This window comes from Balaenoptera musculus, chromosome 11, assembly GCF_009873245.2.
Source record: "Balaenoptera musculus isolate JJ_BM4_2016_0621 chromosome 11, mBalMus1.pri.v3, whole genome shotgun sequence".
In the NCBI taxonomy this organism is placed as follows: Eukaryota; Metazoa; Chordata; class Mammalia; order Artiodactyla; family Balaenopteridae; genus Balaenoptera; species Balaenoptera musculus.
This window is the reverse complement of record NC_045795.1, coordinates 33,897,601-33,922,335: the sequence shown is the minus strand read 5'-3', so window position 1 is coordinate 33,922,335 and position 24,735 is coordinate 33,897,601. Positions and strand designations below refer to the sequence as shown.

Genomic DNA, 24,735 nt, shown 5'->3' with positions numbered 1-24,735 from the left:
GGCAGTGCCTGGAGCTTCCATTTCGGCCGGCATGGATGACAGCAGAGGCCTCAGCTTTCAGAGGTGGTGGTGAGGTCTGGTTCCCAACTCAGAAGTGGCAGAGGTGGTGGCAGGAGGGGCTGCAGTAAAGTTGAGGTCCTGCTCTCCAGAGCCTGGTAGCAGCAGCCACAGTAAGGCCAGTTTCCCCCCTTGGGCTGATGCTACCACCCAGTTTAGGGCATCATTCTGGAAACTTTACCTCAGTCCTGTTTCTCAGCCCTCCAAATGATTCTTTATTCTTCAGGGTAAGATCTCCTGTCTGTAATCCCCAGCAAGAGTGGATTCTGTTGTCAGCAACTGAGAACCCACCTGATGTGCTGGGTGAGCCAGGAACAGCTGACTCTAAATCCATGCCTCAGTACCACGCTGCCATCTGAGTCATTCCTGCAGCACAGAGTGTCTGCCTGGGCCTCATCCCCTATTTCCTTCTTAAGTCAGGTGCAGAGAGGGATGGAAGGCAAGTGCTCTTCTCTGACTCCCACCATCCCAGGAGCTTCTAACAGAACAAGAATGCTCTCTTCTTCATTGAAGTTTTATAACCAACACTTTGTGCAGGGCAGGTGTTCAGCAAATGTTTGATGAATGAATAGGCGAGTATACTATAAAGTTATACCCAGCTCGGTCCATAATCCAGACTTGCACTGTCCATCACGGAACCCACTAGCCAGACATGCCTACTGACCACTTAAAATGTGGCTGGTGCCCCTGAGGAACTGAATTTTTATTTTATTTCAATTGATTTAAATTTTTTAATTCATACCTCATTCCATTTTTGGAAAACTTTCAGCTTGTTTAACTTGTATATGTAAATATACTTTTTCAGCTATAAATTTTATGAAAGCTAAATATAGATCAAATATTTCCAGTGAAAATTTAGCACACTTTTGATACAAATCGAGATGTGCTGTAATTGTAAAATACACACCAGATTCCAAATACTTTATGAAAAAAGAATGTAAAATATGCTATTAATAAGTTTTACATTGATTACATGTGGAAATTATAATATTCTGGGTATATTAGGTTAAGCAAAATATATTATTATAACCTGACTTCACTTGTTTCTTTTTACATTTTTTGATGTGACTACTAGAAACTGTAGGCTTCACTATGTGGCTTTCACTGTACTCTGATGGACAGCTTGGATCTGACATTGGCATGAATGTCACTCGCAGGCAGATGAGGTCCCAAGGACATGTGTTACCTCTGGGCACTGGAGACTCTAACCTTGCAGACCTGGACACGACCTTTATTGTTCATTCTCCTCTCGGCTCTAAACATAACAGGTGGAAGTTTAGGCATGGGCTTCTGCAACATGCGTAAGAGAAGTCACAAATTTGGTGTCTTTAGGGACCAGGGAGGTAACCTACCAGGGAAAGGGCTGGAGGTAAGGCCACAAGCAGTGACCACTTGCTCTATTTAAAGGCAATACACAAAGAAAAGTCCCCAAGTGGATGTTCCCTGGATCACCTGTGTGCCATCTCTGCACAGGCCCATGAAATCAAAAGAGGCCCTTGGAGAGCCTTGAACATGGTCCCTTCATCCCAAAGTAGAGACTGAAACCAGAAGGGAAGAGCCAGGCTAATTAGCACTAGAGTCAGGGCTGACCACTAAGTGTCCCAATGCCCCCGGAACACGCCATCTCTTGGCTTTAGGTGCTGGCAAATGTGTGCCAATCAGGTTTGATTTGAGAAAGGAAAGATCCACCTTACAGGCATCAGGGAGCTTGCCACCTACCTCAAGATATCCAAGACTCCCTTTCCCTGCACTGTGAGCCCATTCTGACGGATTAAGGTGGGGGCCAGAAGGTAGTCCCTCCCATCCTAGAACCCCCCCTTCCTCCATGGCTTTTTTTTGGCTGCGTTGGGTCTTCGTTGCTGTGTGCGGGCTTTCTCTAGTTGCAGCGAGCAGGGGCTACTCTTTGTTGCGGTGCGCAGGTTTCTCACTGCGGTGGCTTCTCTGGTTGCAGAGCACGGGCTCTAGGCGCACGGGCTTCAGAAGTTGTGGCACGTGGGCTCAGTAGTTGTGGTGCACAGGCTAGTTGCTCCGCGGCATGTGGGATCTTCCCAGACCGGGGATCGAACCCATGTCCCCTATGTGGGCAGGCAGATTTTCTTTTCTTTTTTTTTTTTTATTAATTTATTTTATTTATTTTTGGCTGTGTTGGGTCTTCGTTTCTGTGCGAGGGCTTTCTCCAGCTGTGGTGAGCGGGGGCCACTCTTCATCGCGGTGCACAGGCCTCTCACTGTCGCGGCCTCTCCCGTTGCGTAGCACAGGCTCCAGACGCGCAGGCTCAGTAGTTGTGGCTCGCGGGCTCTAGAGCGCAGGCTCAGTAGTTGTGGCTCATGCACTTAGTTGCTCCACGGCATGTGGGAATCTTCCCAGACCAGGGCTCGAACCCGTGTCCCCTGCATTGGCAGGCAGATTCTTAACCACTGTGCCACCAGGGAAGTCCCTCCTTCATGGCTTTTATTCACAATTCCAAAAGACTTGACACTCTTAAAGTGATTTGTTCCAGGGTAGGGAGTAACACAAAATAAAGATGACTCTGGCTGGCATGGAAAGCAAGGAATAGACAATAGGAGGAAAGGGGAAAACTGTACCAGGCTCCAGGGGAGAAAGATGCTCTTAGTAGCTCAATCCTGAGCCAAATGAAGAGGGAGAAGGCCAAGGTACCAGCCTGGAGTGGCTGGCAGCCCCTGATGCGGTGGGAGGACTAACAGAGAATGGATGGGGTTAGGGGAGGAGGGGGAGGGTGAGAGGGCCCCACCCTGACGGCTTGCTTCTAACAGAAAGGGAAGAGAACCTCCCTGATTTACCACGCTGGAAGCACAATCTACAAAATGCTTCTCTCCAGCCGGCCCCCATCAGTACAATTTTACCGCATAAAACCATTCATACCCACATTCAAATTTATCAGTCTGAGCAAAATACAGCTAGTAACAAAGAAAGGCAGTTTTCATATTTTATTATACAATGTTGTTCGTCATAGAAAAAGCTTTAATATTTTTTAATTAAATACAGAAGAAATTGTTAGTGTTGCCAGAGAGATCATTTGTCTGCCCTTGAAAAAATTAACAACACCTGTTTGCAAACAAAAGAATTGCTTAAACTGAGTCAAATCCTTTGTTCTCTTTTCAGGACCCAGACTACTGATTTATATTCTATACAGTGTCTAACACGCAGTAGGTGCTGAATAAAGAGTTGACTGAATGGGATGTTCTTTAATCCCTATCCTCTATTTCCTGACCCTAAAGTGGATCTTGACTCATGGGGTAAAATCCCCACCCATCCATTCCTAGGGTAGACCAGTGTCTCTCAATAGCCTTTGATCCTTAACCGTGGTTTAGAGACACTTACCTGAGGGAAATAACTGAGGATTTCAGAGAAAGAAACACACAAGGGCAGATACACTAAGTAGGTATAGACAAAAAGATGCTAAGGCCAGGAGTGAAAGAGAGACAGATTCAGGGACGGAGCCACTGCAGGGACCAGCGACAGCAAAATGAAGTCAGAGAGACTTAAAACTCACACAGTTCAAGATAAAGAGATTAAAAGGTTGGACAACAATAATAATCTTGAAGTTTCTTTTCAGCTTTGATGTTTTCTGACAGAGATAATGGCACAGAGAGAGGAAGACAAGGCAAGGATGGGAGGATAAAGAGACAAAGGAAGTCAAAGGAGACAGGTGGACAGCCAGCTACGACTGTCTATCTTTAGATCTGGCCTTGAACCCTTGTCCTGCTCTCACCTCACACCCAGCACGCTGGGCTCCTTGATGACTCAGCACCCCACGCTCACCCGGCTCCCACTGTAAGTCCAGTCACATATCCGCCTTCCCCCACCTTAAGATCTCACTCTTTGTAAATCATCTCTCCTACATCCTGCATGATGCTTTCTCACTGCTCCAGCCCATACTCAGCTCCCTCCCTTCCCAACTCCTAATGCAGGTACAGTTCATACCACATCCACATCCCCTAACCACAGGGCATGTGCTGCTGGTTTAGTGTTTGCCCTCAGCTCCTACGAGGGCATCTTGGTTCCCACAGGAGAACTGTGGTTTCCACAAGGCTCCAAACCCGACCTCATATATTCCAGGAGTCCCCATGACACCCAGTCCAGTGCCGGGTATCACTAAGTGCTCAGTGAATACTCGTGGACTAACCAGTCCCCAAGGGGTGCCAACAGGGCAGCCTAACAGTCCATTGGTCTATTTAATAGCTTCCCGGAGGCTGGCCACGCTGGGGCCATCTCCTGGGCTCCTGCGCCCCCTGCCGGCCAGGAAGGGATCTGCACGCAGGACGACGTGGGCCGAAAGGGTGGTCCTGACCCGAGGAGGCGCCCGGACTCGCGGTGGCCCCAGGCACCGTCCAAGGGTCCTGATGAGGTCGGTGGGCACAGCCAGGAACTGCAGCTGTTTTCTTCCTAGGTGTAGGGGCACATCCCGGTGGACAGAGCTCCACCCTGCCCCATAGCGGGGGCTCTCAGAGCTTCTCATCCAGCTCCAGGCCCTGGTTCTCCTGGGCGACCCAGCAGACCCGGGCTGGGCTATCGCTTTGCGTCCCCTTCAGGTAGTTCTGGATGACGGAGGCGCAGTCCAGCCGCTCCATGATGGTCATGAGGTAGTGCAGCTCCTGCAGGCTGCCGTTCTGCTCCTCAAACAGCTCCAGGATGGCTGCCGCGGGGCTGCGCTGGCAGGACAGGAACCTGGCCGGGAGGGTGCGGGGAGGAGGTGAGGGGGGGGAGGGGCACTACAGGGAGATCCACCCCCTCCCCCAGCTCTGGTCCTCATCCTGCTCTTAACTGCCTTCCAGGGCGCTCGGGATGGTGGGAGGGCCCAGGACTTGAAATCGGAGATGGCCCTTGCTCAAAGCCTACTCCCCTCTAGACCTCAGTTTCCTCTTCTTACACGAGGGCTTGGGTGAGCGTACCTCTAAGGTCGCTTCCAGCTCTGATGTTCTGTATTTGCCTTCTCTACCCCCCACCCCCAGCCCAAACACACTCTCCCCCAGCCCCCCATCCCAGGCCCCATCCTACCCATCACTAAGGAAACAGTTGCTCCCAGGCGTGACCCTCCCCTGCTCAAAAACCTTCCAGAGTCTCTTTCACCTACTAACCAAGCCCCTTCCCCTGACTTTCTGGCTTACCCACCACTTGGCCTTGCCCTGTTTTTTCTGACCTTTTCTCCCTGCTCCCATCGTGAAGCTTCCTTCTCACCTTAAACACACCAGACCCACCACCTCCTCTCCTCCTCTCCTCCCGCACACAGGAAGGTGGATCCCCTACTTCCCCAACACCTGTTTCTGAAGCCCTCATTCCCACCTCCCAGGTGGAGGAGACCATTCTGCATCCCTCAGTTCAGACTTCTGGGCATAGCTCCCACAAGTCTTTATTATTCTTTTTTATTTAATGGAGATATATAGTTGACCCTTGAACAACACCACTTTGAACTATGTGGGTCCACTTATATGCAGATTTTTTCAACAGTAAATACTACAGTGCTACCTGGTCCCTGGTTGGTTGAATCTGTGGAGGCACAACCGTGGATATGGAGGGCCGACTATAAGTTATACTACGATTTTCGACTGCATGGAGGGTCACACCTCTAACTCCCACATTGTTCAGGGGTCAACTGTAATTGACATAAGTCTTCATTATTCTTGCTTCAGCCATTTTGTGTCTCTGTTTTCAACTTGCTATGCAATATGGGATGCATACAGTAAGGTCAAAGGAGCACTTGCCTTGATTTTTTTAAGCTCTCTGTATCCCTTACTAGAGGGTGACCTCCTTGGTTCTGGGACCATATCTCATTCATCCTGTATCCCAATGCTTAGCATAGGTTTTCCAGGACTTAGAAGGTACTTGATAAAGGTTTAATAAATGGGTGATTTTAAAATCTACCCTATTTTCCAGATCCAACTCTAGTCCCATCTCCTGGGTGAAGTCTTCCCTGACCACCCGTCATCATCCGGGTGCCGGGGCTTAGCTCAGAATTGGTTTACTGATCTCTCTTGAGACCATGGCTGCGCTGTCCCCACTACTGCTAATGTTTATTGAATTAACCTGTGCCAGGCACTCAGCTACATGCTTTATACACATTATCCTATAGTCTGCCGTTCTGCCCCTCAGGGCACAGTATGTCAAGCACTCAGTATGTACCAATGACTTACATGTCAACCGATCCATTTTGAATATTTATTGAACCAATATTTATGTATTGAACACCAGCCATGAGGCAGGCATCATTCTAGGTACCAAGAACACAGTGATAAAATAGAAAGATGTCCAAAGCCTTCCTGTGGAGTCCCTTTCACTTCCGCTGCTCCTCTCCCCTGGCCTTTTCCTCTCTCACCTGTCGTGTCCTCTCCTCTTTGTAGCCATGAGAACGAGGACTGCTTGGCCCAAACCAATGAGATCACTGTCAATGAAGTCAACCCTGTTCTGAGAAATAGGGTGGGGAGTAGCCGCTCCCTGACTTTTAAGTCACTCTTTTGTGAATGGTCCAGTCTCCAAGGGGTCCTGAGAACACCCACCCCAGTCCACCCTCCCCCTCTGTGCCTCTTACCGGACCTCATCCCTCTTACCGGATTTTCGTACCACAGAGCCCCAGGTGGGAGGCCAGTCGTCGCCAGTCATTGCCAGTGATGCTGTTTGGCTCCAACAACATCTGCAGCCGCTCGAAGAGCTCTGGGGGCAGCCTGAGGCAGGGGGAAAGGGTGTCCTTGGAGGGGAGGATCAAGAGACCCAGCCTGGTTCCACAGACACCTCAATGCCGTGCTCGCCCTGCAAGCCCAAAGGCAGGAATCCCAAACATCCCCCGGGCAGCAGCTCAAGCAACCACCACCTCACCTGTTGCATGGGGGTGGCTGGGTCACAGGGGGTGGCGCTGTCCAGGATTCCTCCTCCGATGCCTGGAATCTGAGGATTTCCATGTACTTGGTCTCCAAGCCCTGAGCCAACAGAGGGGCGGGGAACACACTTAGGGATCATGAGACATCCCTCTGAACCAGAAGCCGGGGCACCCATCTCCATGCCTCGTGTCTCTCCTTCAGCCTGTCACCGGAGACACTTAACCAGGAGACACAGCCCCACCCCAATCAACACCCTCTACCCTCTGCTTCCCCAACCCCACAGCCTTCAGCCTTAAGTTTGCTCAGAGCTCTTTGGGACCTGGGACATGAAGACCAAACAAGGTACATCCTAAGACACCAGGAGAAGTCCTGGGTAGGGTCAAGGGCAGGGGAGGTCATCTAATAATAGAGACACTGAACTTGGGCATACGTGCCCCCTTCCTCCATTCCTCCTCTCCTTGGTTCCTCCTCCCCAAGTGATACCCCGAGGGGTATCTGCCTACTCTCCAGTAAGATGCCACATGGTTCCCCAAAGACTCTCCAATCCTGATTTCTTCATGTCTTCCCTCGGGAGAGTGGGATCTCTAACTCCCATCCCACCTACTCAAGACCCCCTTCCTGGGTCACTCTCCACCTGAAGATACACAGCACCATCTCTCAGATGTAGACAATCTCTCCAGAAAGAAACGAAACCACTTCTCTTTGATGCCCAAGTTCCTCCAGGTTGGAAGAAAGGGTTCATGTAGGGTTTGGTTCTTTTACCCTCCTGCTAGATTCATCCAGGGATAGACAGGAGAGTCAAAGATGGAGGGTAACTTGGAGGCCAGGCAGTCCCTGCCCCTGGAAGAATGCCCTCTTCACCGGCTTGATTATGTGATTAGAGCCATACTTCCTAGGCACCAGACCCTCGCCCACTTTGCCCAGGACTCCCCCAGGCCCTGCCCTTCCTCTGCCCCTCAGCTCCAACTCACATCCTGGAAGGTGTGCATGGTGACAATGATCTCATTGGTCAGTGCTGAGCAGTCCTCGTTCTCATTGGCTACAAAGAGGAGACGTAGCAGGTGAGAGAGGAAAAGGCCCAGGAGAGGAGAGCAGGAGAGCAAAAGGGACTCCAGTGTAAGGCTTTGGAAATCTGAAGCAGCTGCGTAGCCTCCCATCTTTCTCTCTGCAGAGATCTGCTGCAGCCCCTAACCTTTAAGAGAGGGTCTGCAGGCATGGCCAGATGAGGAGCTGTAGAGCTCCAGGGTGACCAGGAGGGGAGAGGAGAGGGCAGGAGGTAGACACGGGGCTCCTGGGCTACCTGCTTTTCTCCGGAAGCAGAAGGAGCGGAAGGGGCACTTTCCATGCCAGATGTGCAGATGGGGAACCAGCTGGCAACTGCTGTCGTCCACGTTCTCCCAACCTGGGGAGGGGGCAGAGGGACAGAGGGCCTCAAGAGGGGAGACTTCCACAAGGGTTTAAGGAGGTCACCCTGTGGCAGGCACTGTGCAGGGCGCTGAGGAGAGGGATGGGGAGGGAGCAAAGGCAGGAGGGTGACTCAAGTGGATGGGAGGCCCCAGAGCCTGGGTGGGGACCCTGGGAGCGGTCTTCCTTCTACCAGCACCCAGACTCCTCCCCCCACCTCTCCACCCTCCCCTTCAACCCCCTCCCTCCCATCCACTAGCCCAGGTGCAGCCACGCATGCGCGCCCTGTCCACACCCCACAAACACCCTTAGCCCCACTGTCAATTCCCGCAGCCAACCCACAAAAGAACGAGGGAAAAGAAGACTGGGCCTCCCCCTCTGACACCGGCTCCATCCAGGTGGGACAAGAGAAGCCTCCCGCTCCGTCCCTGCCCCTGCGGGTGCAATGCCTCTCCTCTCGCCACACACCTGGCTCGGCTGGCCTCCCACGGAGGGAGGGACCGGGGCTTCCTCAGCAGAGGGAGGAAGTGGGAAAGCCGGGGCCTCCAAGAGGCAGCAGCAAGAGCTAGAAGGCCCCCCTGAAGCTGCTGCCTGCCCAGGAATCTCAGAAAGAAACTCGAGGCCCCCAGGTTTCCACCACAGGGGAGGCGCAGACCCTTCCCTCCAGCGGGCTCCCCGATGCGCCGTCGCCTGGCCCTGTCCCCCTCACCCTCGGAGATGTATTTGAGTTTCAGGCACTGGTCCCCTCGGGCCCCGGTGAAGTCGAAGAGCTGGCAGGGCCCACGCAGGCACCCGCCGTGCGGCTGCTCATTGGTTACAGCCCACCGCAGGGCACAGGGTGTGTTGTTGAGGAAGTAGACGCGCAGCTGCAGGTGAGACTGCCCGGGGGCCAGCGGCGAGCAGAACACGGCCAGCTGCAGCCACTTCCGGGCTTCCCTGCTCACAGCTGCCTCCAGCACACAGGTGTAGAGGCTGCGGGGAGAGACGGTGACAGGGACCGTGCACAGTGGGGCAAGGGAGGCTGGGAGACCATCCCACCTGCCACCGGGCTCCCACCGCACCAGGGGCCGCTGTGCGGGCTCCCAAGGAGGCGAGGAGAACATTCCAGGGCATGTAGGGAAGAACTGGGGTGAAGGGGTCGGCTAGGGGGAAGGGACGTGAGTCATGGCACAGTGACTGTCCCTGGGTCGGGAGAAGAGCCAGCATGGGAAAGGAAGACACTGGGCTCAGGGCCACCATGCATGGCCCTGCTCTGGTCAGTGGGTGGCAAGGAGACTGGGAGGCAGGGGGACCTAAGACCCTAGAGAGACATAGCTAAGGACAGGCGTGCCATGGGCTAGAGTCTCAGAGAACTGGAGGGGCAAAGTGCCCTAGACAGCTTGGGGACAGTCCTGACCAGGGCCACAGGGAAGAGACAGACAATTTTAGAGACAGAAGTGGAGATGGGACAGGCCCCATCTAGACACAGGACCAGGGTTGGGCCAGACCCTTCTAGACAGGCAGAGGGACCACGGTGGGACGCACGGTTCTGGATGGGGTTGGAGCAAGATAAGCTGCCATAGGCACCAGGACAGAGGGACTGGGGAAGGACAGGGGGATACGGGGTTTGCAGGCCATCTTGGACAGATAAAGGGGCAGACCCCTACAGAGAGGTGACGATCAGGCAGACAAAGAAAGGGGGCAGGAAGTACAGGCTGACGGGCTGGTGCCTACCTGAAGTGGGAGAGGTGGATGCGACATTCATCCCGGGAGGTGTGGTCTCCTGGCCGCCCCAGCGGCTTCCAGGCCTTGGCGTCCAGCAGGGTCGTGTTGCTGCTGTAGGTACGGGCTTGGCTGGGCTGCTGGGCACAGTGCTTGAAGGTGAGGGTGCAGGGCTTCAGGAAGGAGGCCCCATGGGGGCCACATGCCACCACGGGGCTCACCAGCCCCTGGGCTCGGGACAGCGACGGGGCGTCTGACAGATCCCACACCAGGATCAGTGCCACCCGCTCCTGGCGGCCCACAGACACAGCACCTGGGGAGGGGGAGAGCTGAGATGGGCCCAGCAGGCAGGCACAGCCCTGCAGCAGAGGAGGCCAGGACAGAGTGGGAGAGGAGGTGGGGTGGGAGCCCAGGAGCGGGCGTGCAGCAGGGCACTGGAGAGGCAGTGTGGAAGGAGAACAAGGTGATTGTGACTGACTTGGGATGTGACCCTGAGCAAGTCGCCCCCTTCTCCAAGGGCTGCTGCCAGCTCGCTCAGGGCCTTGTGTGAATTTGCAAAAGGTGCTCTTCCTCCAGACATTTTACTTCCCTTTATGGGAGAATCATCATAACACACTGTTCACTAAAACAAGGCCCTTTACCTCCACCTGCCTGCCACAAAACTGTCGTAAAAAATATGTAATATATCCATCTTTGGAGTCAAGAACGTCATACTAAACATATAAGCAACTTTCAAAATTATGAAGATGTCTCTGAATGGTGCTCCCTTGGAGTTGGTGCCCTTGTCCAATGTGCAATGTGAACAACTGTACGCTGAGAAGGAAGCTGGGTGCTGTTACCTGGCGGGATGAGCAGGGAAATGCCCGTATCCTGGAGCATCAGGCAGCCACCGCGGTGGTCCACCTCTCGAGCCGAAAACACCAACAGCTTGTGCATCAGCTGTCGGATGACAGTCTGGCCTTGGGTGGGCGTGTGCAGTTCCTGGTAGAAGGCAGCCATCTCCTGCAGCGAGGCTGGAGGGCCCTCCGCAGAGGACTCACTTTCAGGTAGGGGAGTGGGATGGGAGGCTGGCTCCTCTTGGCTCTCCAGCTTCCAGCAGGTGCCCAGCAGCCGGCGAGGACAGCGCCATTGAAGGCACTGGGCCAGAAGGACAGCACTTGCCACTAGAACCCCCACCAGCAGTAGGAACTGGGCGGGTTGGAAGGAACTCTCATGGGAGCACATCCGCCTGGTCACTTGATGCTGCCAGTTCCCCTGCACCCCTGTGCCAGCCGAGGCCAAGGGCCTGGGGGGAAAAGAGGTCAGTGTCAGGTAAGCCTTTTCAAGGTCGTGGAGGCTAAGACTTGACTTCTAAGCGGCTGCAATGAGGGATCAAATTGTCTTCATCCCAGCGCACCCATGCACCCCGGTCAGATCAATTTCTTTAACGGAAATTAAAGAAATTAATTTCTTTATTAGTTTCTCTCCCTCTCTCCCTCTCTCTCTTCCTTAAGAAACTGCCATGGCTCCCCATGACCTAGTACATCAAATTTCTCTCTCATGAGACAGAAAGAGCTTGGGTTTGGAGTTAGAGAATGTGAGTTCAAATGCCACCTTGGTCACTATTGTTTGTGAGCTCGTCCTATTGTTTAATGTGCCTCAGTTTCCTCATCTGTCAAAATAGCTCCCTTGATCTACATGGGCTCACATAGGAAAATCTTAGAGTAGAAAAGCAAGTCACAAAGAGCTAGACATCCTCTGATCTCATTAATGTAAACAACAAAACTATATACAACTGTAGATACATATTTATGGGTGTATAGATATAAATGATAGAGAAAGGTCTGGAGCAGTGCTCTGTAATAAAGATATAACGTGAGCCACAGATGTGCTTTTAAGCTTTCTAGGGACCACATTAAAAAAGTAAAAAGAAACAGGAGAAATTAATTTTGATAATATATTTTATGTTACCCAATATATTCAAAATATTATCATGTCAACAGGTAATCAATATAAAATTACTGGGATATTTCACATTCTTTTTTTCATACTAAGTCTTCGAAATCCATGTGTATTTTACACTCACAGCACATCGCAATTGGGCTTCTCTCTACTTCAAGGACTCAGTAGCCACATGTGCTAGTGATTCCTGCCTGGGACGTGCAGGTCTGGGAGGACACACCCCAAACTATTCCCATTGGTCATTACTGAAAGAGATGAAAAATTGGGGAGCTGGAAGGCGTGAAAGAGGACTTTCTATTTTCTTAAACTCTTTTCTCTGTACTCTTTGAATCCCCCCACCAAGCGTGTCTGTATATTAACTTTGTAATTCTTTTTAAAAACGAATAAAAGTGAAAAAAAAAAGCCTCTCAGAGTGATGGTGAAGATGGCATGAGATCATGTGGAAATCATTCTGTAGATGATAAAACCCTGTCCAAATATGTTTGTTTATTTATGCCCCTCCTTCTGCCAGAAAGGTTGGAGCGTAGTTCACAGGGATATGTAAAATACAAGAGTAACAAAAGTTAAAAGTGGAAGCAAAAAGAGAAAGAAAACCAAAGGTGGGGGCCTCCGGTGAGGCTCACCTGGTTCCCAGCATCAGACTGGGGCCTTCCAGCAACTTTCCCGTGAGGATGTCAGCTCTTCCCCAGGCCCTTCAGAATCCACTGCCTCCCCCTCCTACTTTCCCTCTTCCTCCCTTAATTTCCAACACCTCCACCCTCGGGCAAGACCAGGCTCCTCACAGCTCATTAATTCTAGCCTCTGGCCTTTGGTCCTGCTGTTCTCTGTTTCATGCTCTCCTCACCTGCCTCATCTACCTGCCTGGACCCCTCCTGCTCAGGAGTAACTGCCATCCACCGTCCCGGCCCCCACTCACCAGCCCTTGACAGTCTCGCCCTCTGAAATCTCTCACCGCTGCCTCCCACCATACTAAGTAACTCTTGACCATATGCTGTCACGTGTGGCTTTCCCACTCAAATGAACAATTTCTGAGCACCAGCTGTGGACCAGGAACTGTGGGAAGCTCAGTCCTGCCAACAATGATGTCTTATTCAGCTCTCATGGAGCTTCTGAGGGCATGGGATTCATTTACTCCGAGGCTGAGTTCTGTGAGACACCATATCCTCCTTCAAAGTCGCCAGGGTCCCCATGGTTGATTCACTAGGATCTGCACTAGTGAATCATCCCTTCACTTATGCCACCCACCCAGAGCTGAGGCCTTGCCCCAAGCCTCCTGCCCCTTCCTTGCCCAACTTCTTCCTTCCTTCTCAGGGCCCATGAAACCTAAGCCCCCTTCCCATCTCCCCCGCCAATCCCCAACAGGGGCCACAGCTTCTCTGTATTGTCAGGATGGAGCACTGGGGCGGGATCTGTTTCCCCCAGTGTCCTCATTGAAAATGTAGACAAGAAGGGAAGGCGTGGCATTGCTCCCTTGGCCTTAACATGCAACCCTGCAGACCGTGCCCCTGGCTGGGGACACAAGTGAAGTAAGTGAGCCGGCGATGCCTGAATCTGGTGGGGATGGGGGTCGGAGCCGCAGACCTCCCTTTATGTCCCATCCAATCCTTTCGGTCCTTCCATAGTAAAGACAGTTGGAATTATAACTGTAATAATAATAGCTAACATTCACGGAGATTTGCTGAGCCAGTGTGTTAAAGCGCTCTACGTGGCCTAGCTCATTTGATCCTCACAGCAGCTTTATGAGCTAGCTTTTATTTTTATCTCCATTTCCCAGATAAGGACACCAAGTTATCTCCCCCAGGGAGGACAGAGGGTAGATTATTAAGCTACAACTGAAAGCAGAAGGGAAGGATGAGCAAAGATGACAAGAGCTTCCAGAAACACTCCCTTTCTCTCCCTGCCCCTTCTTTTTCCCCAGGGTCTCTTCGTTTCCACTTCTAGAGGAAATGAAGTTAGAAGAGAAAGAAACAAAAATAAATACAAGGAAAAATAAACATAAGGAACTAAAGGCACATCCTTGGTGCCACAACGAGTGATGCCCCCCCAACCCCCTGCCCACCAAGGCACCAGCAGCAGGGGATGGGCCAGCTTTCTTTCTTGGGAAAGAAAGGAGGGGCTTTCCCTATTTCTATAGCAACAACCTCTCCAGGGCTTCCAAAGACCAGAGTCCAAATCCCCTCCACCCCACTGGGTGGCGCAGAAGAGTCCCCTTGCCCAACCTTCCAACCTGGAAGGCCTCTCACAGGGGCCCATTCATTACCTGGCCGGAAGCAGGTTAACTCCTCCCCCAGCTCAGCCCCGCTTCTCCCAGGCTGACAGCTCTCCAGGCTGCGTTGGCCCTCACTCCATTCTCCCCTTTGCCCCAGGAAGGGGAAGGGTCCCAAATCTATTAGCACAGCAACCAGGTAAATGCAGACGGAAGCCTCCCAACCCCATGGCTGACCCTTTATTACCCAGGCCTCTGGTTTGTCTTGCCCCAGACCCTTGATCATGCTGGGTAGCACTTCCCCAAGATGAGGGTCCTTTAGGATGCTGCCATCAGCTAACCCTAGGGAGTTGCCTCCTCCAGCACAAGGATCCAGGCTCCTGCTGCAAAGCTCTGCTCGTATCCTTTAAGGAAACTCTCAACCCTTCTCCCACGTCACTGGTTCTTATTGTGTCTACTCCTTGAAAGATCTCCAATTACTGAAGTACATAAAAGGTACCAGGATGGATGAGTCCAAATCTAAGTCATGGGCAGCATTCATCAGCATAGTTTATATTTCCATAGTGCCTCCCCTTGGTCCTCACACCCACTGGGCAGTGGCCCTCTCCCAAGCCCCTTCCCCCTCTCCTCCTCCAGCACAGGGTCTCCACACTCCGCCAGGCCCAGCTGAGCTGGCCTGGCTCCTCCCCTGAGCCCCAGGTGGCCCCATCGCAACGCTCACCCCACCCCCAGCTGCCCCAGGGGGTGTTCACATTACCGTGTAGGTGCTCCCAGAGGCTGCCGGCTTTTCCAGGAACAGTAGTTCCTTCTCTGAGAGAGAGGTCAGCCAGACCCCGTCGCCAAGCCAGCGGACAAGTGGAGGTGGGCGGGGAATCCAGGCAGCAGTGGCCTGGCACTTCCCGCTTCCCGGCAAAGTCCTGCCTCTCAGCTGCCCTAAGGAGGGGTGGGGAGTCTATCCCTGTCTATTGGCAAAGTCCAGCCAAGGTGAGGGACGATCGCAGGAGTCAGAGGACTGGGTCTAGTACTAGGTCTAGGACTAGTAGTCTAGGTCTGGAAGGGAGGGGACAGAGGGAGACAACCTGGGTACAGGTGAGACCTCTCTAGAGTGCCCTCTGCTGGTCAGTGGCTGTCCCCCGCCAGAGACTATTAAAACGGCACAAGGTAAGAGGAACCCTAACCAGGGCTTCTCAAACTATAATGCACACGAACCGCCTGAGCGACCTTGTTAGAATGCAGGTTCTGATCCCGTTGGTCTGGGGTGGGGCCTAAGGTTCTACATCTTAGAAGCCCCCAGGTGATGCCATTGCGGCCTGTCCGGGTGCTTAGACAATACCTAGTTCTACACCCTTCCTGCACAGATATGATGGTGGAGGCACCGAGTTACTGACCCAGAGCTGCTGGCAGCATTGGGGCACAGCCGTATCTGCTCCCTACCCAGTGCTCTTTCCACTGCCCACAGGGATGCTGCCACTTGGGGGAGAGTTGAACTTCAGGCCGTTTGCCAGCCTGGTCCTTCCTTTGACACTCTGCCACTGGAATGAAAGCTCCCTGTGCAGAGGGATGTTTTTCCAGCCATTTGCTCTGTATCCTCAGCTCTCAGTACAGCCGGATCCAAAGTAGGTGTTCAATAAAGACTTGAATGAATGAATGGGCCAGCTGAGAGAAAAGGGGAGGCATTTTGGATCCAGACTGCCAACACTGAACCCAGTGACCCACCTGCTGGCTGTGTAATCGTAGGCTAGTTGCTCAACCCCTCTGAGCCTCACTTCCCTTGCCTGTCAAATGCACATAATAATATTTACTTTGCGAGGGATAACGATGGTCATTACTGAGCTAATAAATATAAAGTGCACACCACGAAATGGTTACTCAGTAAGTGGTAACTTGTCACTGTGGTCTGGCCTCCTGCAGCGGAGGTCACTCCCCCAGCCCTGAAGTGATCATCTCCCATGGAAAATAAGTAACTGCTTCTGCTTTCGTCTTAGTTAACGATTCTCTAGCCTCTTGTCCCGGACTGCCACCCCCTCCCCTGGGCTGCCTTCCCTGGGAGAAGGGGATAAACACCTCCCAGGGGTGCCCAGGTCCCCAAAGTGGAGAGATGGGGCAAAGGAATGGTCGAGAGCAGCCAGCCTGGGGAGAGGACCTCATGTCTAAAGGACAAGCAAGGAAAAGGTGCTCAGAACTTTGATAGGAATGAAGAGCGGACGTGTGGGACTTTGCTGGACAAAGGTCTGTCTGAGTCACACAGGAGGCTGGCTGCCTTTTCCTCTGAGTCATGAGGTTCTAGGGGTTTGTGAAACAACCGTCAAGCTCAACTCCAAGCCAACTAGCAGGCAATAACCAGGGGCTGTGTCCATGTCTCATGAGATCATTTCCGAAGCTGGTGCTTGCCTCACTGGGGACAGCCCCAGTTACAGCCCCAGTTCCGGGGAAATCTGAGGGTCCCCACCACCGCCGTGGACACAAAGCTGGTTCATGGGATGCAGTGACTACAGGCATGAGTAGTCTGACAGCCTGGGGCTCAGCTGTCGCAAGAGGTCCGGGTCCCACAGCACCAAAGCCTCAACAGTTCCATCAAGGGGAGTCCTCCAGAGGCCAGGTCTAGCAGACCAGGGCATCCCCTGCTGAGAGGAACGCTTCCGGGCCATGCAGGCAGCAGCCTGGACTCCCCAGCCAGTGTCACCACCCTTGTCACTGGAGAAGGGCAGGCCAGCTAGGAGCCCCACTCCACCCTTCTCCCCATCCCCCACCCTCCTCTGCCCTCCACACATCTTACATCCCCGGCACTCAGTCTGGGAGGTATGCTGCCTGAGGTAAGGAGAACACAGGCCTGGGAATAAATAAAGGGGCGCCAGGAGTGGGGAGGACAGGAAAAAGGGAAGGGGGGTCAGGGGGAACCTCCAACACTGGATAGAAAGGTAGAAAACACAGACATAGAGACACAGGAAGGCAGAAGGTGAAAAAATGGACGGTGAGAAGCAGAGAAAGATAAATAGAAAGATGCACAGGCAGACAGGGTGGTTCTCCCTGTCTCCAGAACCTCCAGGACATGTTCATGGACCCTTGACAGGAAAGGGTGGAGTAGGCAGTCACTCCAGACACTGAGAATAACCACATTTTTTTTCCTTCTAATCCTGTCAGTCATGGGGAGGAGGCTGAAATATCATGGGCGAATGAGAAGCATGGTATTGGGTGGGGGCCTTGGTTGGAGGAGGGTCTGTGCATCATCCTACATGCAAAGGACATGCAAAGCAACATGCAAATGAGCATGGCAGTGTTTTAATCAAAGACCAAGCAGTGGTTTCCTTGAGAAGTCAGGCCACAAAAAAATCTGGGTGGTTGTGTTTGTGGCCCCGACCCTCTGGAAGCAGAGAGATGGAGGGGGAACCTCCCCCAGCTCCTGAGGGGAAGATGAGAACTTTGGAGAAAGGAATCTACAGTGTCACTCAGCTGAGTTTGCATTTGGGCGGGAGCTCGAGCAGGGTGGGCCCCTGGGGTTTGCTGGTCTGGTATAGCGAGATAAGCCCGGGGCAGTTGGGCAGGCCGGTTCTGGACTAGAAAAGACCCCCAAGGATCTCTGGCTCCTGCCTTCCAAATGTGGTTCTTCCAGGTTGGTTATGTCAGCTTGGTTGAGTTCAGTCTGAGACACTGTCCCCATCGAGGGCTTGCTATGTACCTGGCCAAGTGCCACCCACTGAGAGAGGCACAAAAGACGGGCCTACCTGGACCTGAGATCCAGGAGCCAGACACACGTTGGGGGAGAGGAGTCTTTCACTAAGAAGCAGTTATCAATACTAGACAGTACGCTCCCAGTGCCAAATAAGCACTGTGGAGAAAGGAAGTCCATGGAGGGTGGAAAAGGGGGAAGGCAGTGTGGGCTCAGAGGAGGAAGATGTGGCTCACCCAGTGGGGCCTCTATGAAAGATAGAAAGATGCACAGGCAGACGGGCTGGTCAGCCCTGTCTCCAGCACCTCCAGGACATGTTCACGGACACTTGACAGGAAAGGATGGAGTAGGCAGTCACTCCAGACACTGAGAATAACCACATTTTTTTTTTTTCCTTCTAATCCTGTCAATCATGGGGAGGAGGCCCAGGCCAGGCCTATGAGGGGCCCAGGCCAGGGAAGAGTGTCAGGTAGGAGGAGACAGACGGGCAGACACGGGGAAAGGACTAGGAGAAGGCTACCGTCAGTGTGTTCTCTCCCTCCCCAGACTGTACCTCCTCAAGGAGAATGTGGCCTCAAGGGGCCGCCTTTGTGGCCCTGCCCCTCCTGGGGCCCACCCTGGTCTGGTTGCTCACCCATCACTGGATGTCTGGTTGGTGTGACAGCCTGAGAAGGCTGCCGTGGTGCCCATCCCACAGAGTCGTGCTGCTGGTGTGGACAGCCATCTACTCTATCACGGGGTGAGTGTCTGTTTCTCATGCCCTGGGGTGGGAACAAGTCTCCTATCCCTGAATTGCTGCCGTACACTGACCTCTAAAGGGATGGTACCTCATCTTGCCTCTTCTGGGGTGTCCCCTCTGTGCCTGCCTCGGATTCCAACCCCTCCCTCTTCCTCTCCCCTCTCCCAGTATCCCCATCCCTTCCCCCACCTCCCCCCTGCCCCCGGCCCTCAAATGATGCCTAGACCCACTTACCCCGATTTCAGCCCACAAGGATTCCCTCTTGGTAACCGAAAGGCCCTAAGCCAGAGGGCTTTCTCCTTTTACCATAGGACACCCTCCTCCGAGCGTTGCTGCCACCATCTCTCCACAGATATGCCTCCTACCTGGTGTGGAAGGACCTGGGAGGGGGCTTTGGGTGGCCCCTGGCCCTGCCCCTCGGCCTCTATGCTGTGCAGCTCGCCATCAGCTGGACTGTCCTGGTTCTCTTGTTCACAGCCCACCCCCCCGGTCTGGTAAGGCGCCAGTGCTCAGCAATGGAATAGGGTAGGGGAAGATGAGGCCACCAGGCCCCAGAAGCTGATCGCACAGCAGGTCAATCAGGTGTGGGCAGGTAACGGTTGGGCAGACTTCTCTGAGCTTCCGTGGCATGCACAGAGCACTGGGAACTTGGCTCGCTAGGTCCAGGGTGCTGCAGAAAGGTCGAGGGCCGGTTCCCAGGGCAGCCTGCCTGACCGCCCTGCCCCTGCCCAGGCCCTGCTGCACCTGCTGCTGCTCTTCGGGCTGGTGGTGAGCACGGCGCTGATCTGGCACCCCATCAACAAGCTGGCTGCCCTGCTCCTGCTGCCCTACCTGGCCTGGCTCACCGTGGTTTCTTCCATCACCTATCGCCTGTGGAGGGACAGCCTTTGTCCAGAGCACCAGCCCCAGCCCACGTGGGAGAAGAGTGACTGAGGCAGGGGGCAGGGGAGAGGAGGGAGGGCCAGGGTGGGGATAGAGGAGACCTCAGGCAGGGCTGTGGAGCTAGGGTGGGGACAGTGGGGGGGGGCAGGGCTTGATGAGTCCCTGAAGGTGACTCGCTCCAATGTGGCCACTGTCCTAGGTCCCCTGGTGCCACTTTCCATTAGGATTCAGAGACATGGGAAAGGAAGGAAACTTATTTCACACTTAATATAAAATAATAAATTCTGTATTAATAAGAATTAATTTAGTAGTATCACTAAATAAAATCCTAACTATCTTTGAGGGTATGATGTGAAATGTATACTTGAGTGTATGAAGTCCAGGGCTGCAGGGTGGGAATAGACGTGTCTGTACATCTGTGTGCATGTGCACACGTGAATGAAGGTGTGAGTGCACGTGTGGGAAGAGTGGGCACACCATTTCTGTTCACATGCCCTCACAAACCTGACCCCAAAATTTAGGACTTGGATTTTTTTTAACAGATTTTTTTTGGGTCACACTGCAAGACTTGTGGGATCTTAGTTCCCCAACCAGGGATCGAACCCTAGCCCCCTGGCACAGAAAGCGGCAAGTCCTAACCACTGGACCGCCAGGGAATTCCCAGGACTTAAATTTTTAATTACCTGAAAAGTAAAGTGTTTTTGAAAAGTTACAGAAGATCAAAACCAAAAAGTAGATAAAGTAAAAAAGTATACCAATTCCACTTGTCAAGCTATATATTATATTGATTATATATTTTGTATTATGTATCATATATAAATATAAATATATATTATGTATCACATATAAAATATTATCTAGTCTACATTATATTAATTTTATTTAATTAATTTATTTTAATTACTATACTATATTAATTTCACTAATAACAGTATCATAGTATATATTATGGTTCTATGATATATTATACATTATATTTGTCATATGAAGACTTTCTGTCATTATCTCTGATAAGATTATAGATCTTTTTTATTTTTGTTTTCATATACTCTTATACTGTTAGTTTTTTACATCAATTAATTATTACTGTAATAAGAAAAACTGTTGAAAAAGGAGAGATGTAAGCCTCGGTGCTGGCTAGTGAATTCAGAAGGAGCTCCTTGTCCAGCCTTCTCTCTTACTTCTCTTTCTAAACTTTCTTATTGGCTTTTTTATTTTCCTCTCTTCCCTCCTCTTGTTTTCCTCTCCTCTTGTCTCAAAGCCCTGATGGTGGCAAGAAGTGACTGCCCCGGGGCTGGCTCCCCAAATCTTAAACAAGGCCAGCTGGAAGGCCCCGGCACCTTGTGGAAGGAGCTTTGAAAAATACCAACCAGACTCTCTAGGGAGGGGCTTGGGCATCAGTGTTTTTAAAACTGCCAGGACCCCCTCATGTGCAGCCCACCTGAGAAACACTGCTGAGGGTGTCCCAGAGCCATCTGGGAGCTTATTAAAAATGTGTATTCCTCGGACCCCACCCAAGACCTAGGAATCAGAACTTTTGGGGTGGGCTCCAGGCATCTTTAGATTTAACAAGCTCCCAGCACTTCAGTCAGCTGCTCGCTGAAATTTGAGAGCTCCAGGCACGGATGGTCTTTCAGGGCCCTTTTTTTTAGAAATTCCCGTTCTTTTTTTTTTTTTTTTTTTTTTTAATTTATTTATGACTGTGTTGGGTCTTCGTTTCTGTGCGAGGGCTTTCTCTAGTTGTGGCAAGTGGGGACCACTCTTCATCGCGGTGCGCGGGCCTCTCACCATCGCGGCCTCTCTTGTTGCGGAGCACAGGCTCCAGACGCGCAGGCTCAGTAATTGTGGCTCACGGGCCCAGTTGCTCCGTGGCATGTGGGATCTTCCCAGACCAGGGCTCGAACCCGTGTCCCCTGCATTGGCAGGCAGATTCTCAACCACTGCGCCACCAGGGAAGCCCAGGGCCTTTTTTGCTTTGACAACCTTTGGTTCTGTGAGCTGTGTTCTGGGTCTGGAACCAAGGACCACACAGGGGGAATAGCCAGAGGACACCATCATTTGAGAAGGAGACTGGCTGTTCCTGGAGCTCACCAAGTGAGGACAAGCGAGAAGGAATCTGCATCCTCCCCGCCTCCACTAAGGGCGTGGTCTGCCCAGCTGGGCACATCGATCACCGGCATTCCTGGAGGGCACGCACAGGGTCCCACCCACCTCTGTGTCCCCAGCCCCAGAGCAGCACAGAGCACAGAGGAGGTGTTCATACATCTTTGTTGATTGGTTGATTGAATAAATGAACACGTGATCCCATTAAAAGACAATGCCGACCAGCACCCCACCAACACCTACACCCCACTCTGGACCAATTGAAAAAGCCTCTCTCTTGGGGGAGGGAAAGGCATTAATAGTTGTTGAAACTTCTCAGGTGGTTCTAATGTGCGGGCAGATTGAGAACAGCTGCCGTGGGGCGTTGCTTCTCAAAGTGCGGCCCAGTGACCTCCTGGGGCCCTTGTTGACGGCCTGGACTCCAGCCTGGCTCAAGACTCACGGAATCAGATCAACTTGAGGAATGCGGGCCATAAGGTACGGTGGTTTGCAGTTCCAGCCTTGGAGACAGACCAACTTGGGCTTGGATATTGACCCTGTCATTAACTGGTAACCAGGTACAACTTACTTCACTGTGCTTCATTTTCCTCGTCTGTAAAATGGGGACCTCAGAGAATTTGGGGTAAGAGTAAATGTGTCTGGCACAGAGGAGGTGCTCAATAAATGTTAGCTGTCCTAGGAGGGGACCCCGGGAGGCCACCTGTTTAATGAGCACCCATGGTTCTGATTCACACTGCCATGGGGACCCACCCTGCTCTGAGACCGCGGAAGTACTTCCCAGACTTCCTAAGGGCCGGGAGAGTGAGTGACCTTCCCCACAGGTCTGTGGGCCAGCCTGACCAGTGTTACACACACAAAATGATGGGCTCTTTATCTTACACAGTCACATGGATTTTGACTTCCCCTCAATCAGATTTTTTAAAGCTTTTAGTTAAATTGATAACTCCATTGATCCAGGTAACTGTTTTAAATTTATAAATGTATAAATACTGATCGAGGACAGGCTCAGGAGCCACACTGCATGGATTCTTATCCTAGTTCCACTTAAACAAGTCTACACCCCAGAAGTATTTGTCATTGTCATTACCATCACCATCTCATGTAGGCATTACAGATACTTGCTACCACATTTTATTCACGTTGCCAACTAATTCTAGAAATTAAACTGGCCCTCCGAGAGGATGCACCATGCCTGTCATGTGACTATGACCTCTGCAGGGCAAGCTGATACCACAAGTCCTGGGGTCCAGATGCCTCTAGTTTTGGATATTGGCCCTAGAAGGAAGCTTGATTTGGGCAGTGTCCCAAGCCCTGGAATAGCATGACTGCCTGGCACAGCTTCCTGGCTTTGTGCAGAAACAGCTGGAAAGGGCAGGATCTCCAACCCCAAACTCTTATCCTCTGACCCCAAAGTCATCCTTAAAATCCCCCTCAGCACCAGCTCCTTGGTTCCTGAGTGCGAGCCTCTAATCCTCCAGCCCCCGCACCTGCCTGTCCTCTTGCCCTTCCTCTACCCCGCCTCCCAGTTCTGAGCCCGGTTTGGAGCACACACTGCCCTCAGCCCTTCCTCTCCTGTTACCTAGAGTTGTGCCCAAATCGAATCGGAGCTGCCTTCTCTCTTTGCCAGATGTGTCCCGGGATTCCACCATCCAAGTCACGTGTGTGTGCTTCTGTGTCCTTGGGCAGTGTTTTTCCATTTGCCTCTGAGTGGGCACCTGGTGTCTGAATATGATTCACTCGGTGGGTAGGGGAGAGACAAGGCCTTCACCAGTGTCTGGAGAGGTGGGGAGCAGCTCCAAGTGAAATAGCAACCCCAGGAGGCAGTGTGATGTCTCATTCTACTGTATCCTAGTTCCCTCTTTTCTCCCCTGATCCCTTCATTCTTCTTCCTTTTGCCAATGTCTGCAGAATGGGGATACATAGGGGCAGGTGAGGTGGGCAGAACGGTAGGTGTATGTCCAGTGGATAAACGTTGGGCAGCTGGGCTGGGAGGCGGGCAGAGTGCAGCAAGTGTTTTCTCTGTGCATCTGTGGTCCCTCCTACCTACGGGCAGGTAGAGGTGATGCCCTAGTGGAGGCGTAAGGCCCCTGAGTACTGTCAGGCCCGGGCCAGGGCTCCAAAGTCTTGCTTCCCTTGTGGTGGCCACCATCCATTCTATCTCCTGGGGTTTCCCTGCACTCCAAGCCCAGTATCAGAGTCTTCCCAGAGATCCCTTTTCCTGTTGTTCCAGAAAACAAGCACAAGACCCTTTTGTTTTAAAGATTTATTGCTGATCCTCATCAGTGACGAACTAGTTACCCATCCAAACAAAGCCTGACTTTGGGGGGATCCACTCAGATCTGGACCACCCCTGTCACTTCCATCCTCAAGCAGAGTCCACCGAGGCCCCTTCCCCCTACCTAGATTTCAAGGACCCTTCATAACAGAGGTCCCCTCTTCTGGCGTGGGAGTTAGGAGAAGCCCTCTTTGTCACGCCAGGAGCCTCAGTGGTATCTAATCAACCCCGTTTGTCCCTCTAGTGTCTATATCTGTGAGGTCCCCCAGCCTGCCCAGAAATGACCTGCTCAGAGGAGCACCCGAAAAAGCCCCTCCCCCCTCCACCTTCACCTACTCCAACACATTTCTAAGGGCTGAAAGTTTCCTCTCAAAAGCTGACTGTTAAGTTTATTGCTTTCTCCCAGTAGGTTCTTCGGCCCTGCAAACACCCTTTCAAAGGGGAACACTATTACTCACCTTAATGGGCATGATTCTTATCAGCTCGCTCTCCTCAAAGACTCAAAGCACCAGCCACGGGAGCTGGGCGGTGCCGGGAGCTGGGCGGTGCCAGGATTGGCCACTGGAATGGAAGACCGCGGTGACCAGGAATAAAGTCCCAGGTGTCACCATTTTCCCCAGGGCGGTGTGTCCTGCATGGCCAGCCAAACGTGATGTCCTGCACAGGAGGAGATTGGAAACTCCCGCCTGCCCTGTGACTCTAGAGGCTCCTCCCTTCCTGGCCTCAGACTCTGGAGACCCTTGGCCCCCATCCCACACCCTGCCAAGGCTCTTGGACACCCCTGTGTTTATGTCAACAGAGTGGTTGCTAGCGGGGGCAGGCTCCTGCCCGCCAGGGCGGTGCCTGGTGCCAGTGGCCCATTGTTTGTGTACCTCGTCTTGGTAGTGACTGAGGGGCGGGCACACCAGGGCTGGGTCTCTGGGGCAA

At 52.5% G+C, this 24,735-nt stretch overlaps 2 protein-coding genes across 5 annotated transcripts; one reads left to right on the top strand and one right to left on the bottom strand.

Moving 5' to 3' along the window:
• Positions 1-3,023: 3,023 nt before the first annotated feature.
• On the bottom strand, positions 3,024-24,445 carry UNC5CL (unc-5 family C-terminal like). Of its 2 annotated transcripts, none has more exons than XM_036870789.1 (9): positions 24,267-24,445; positions 10,835-11,280; positions 10,008-10,308; positions 9,004-9,266; positions 8,191-8,292; positions 7,862-7,929; positions 6,889-6,989; positions 6,624-6,737; positions 3,024-4,746 (listed from the first exon to the last, which is right to left on the bottom strand). In XM_036870789.1, the coding sequence occupies exons 2-9, from the start codon at positions 11,217-11,219 to the stop codon at positions 4,524-4,526; spliced, it is 1,557 nt and encodes a 518-aa protein (XP_036726684.1). In that variant the 5' UTR covers positions 11,220-11,280; positions 24,267-24,445; the 3' UTR covers positions 3,024-4,523. The 2 variants fall into 2 exon arrangements, with proteins under 2 accessions (XP_036726684.1, XP_036726683.1); XM_036870788.1 differs by lacking the exon at positions 24,267-24,445 and adding an exon at positions 14,900-14,981.
• On the top strand, positions 15,182-19,495 carry TSPO2 (translocator protein 2). 3 transcript variants are annotated; one of them, XM_036870791.1, is made up of 5 exons: positions 15,182-15,303; positions 15,602-15,758; positions 18,356-18,548; positions 18,901-19,042; positions 19,281-19,495. In XM_036870791.1, exons 2-5 carry the CDS (start codon positions 15,680-15,682, stop codon positions 19,479-19,481), a joined length of 615 nt encoding a protein of 204 aa, XP_036726686.1. In that variant the 5' UTR covers positions 15,182-15,303; positions 15,602-15,679; the 3' UTR covers positions 19,482-19,495. The 3 variants fall into 3 exon arrangements, with proteins under 3 accessions (XP_036726686.1, XP_036726687.1, XP_036726685.1); XM_036870792.1 differs by lacking the exons at positions 15,182-15,303; positions 15,602-15,758 and adding an exon at positions 16,286-16,955; XM_036870790.1 differs by lacking the exons at positions 15,182-15,303; positions 15,602-15,758 and adding an exon at positions 16,286-16,955 and having other exon boundaries at positions 18,336-18,548.
• Positions 24,446-24,735: the final 290 nt, after the last annotated feature.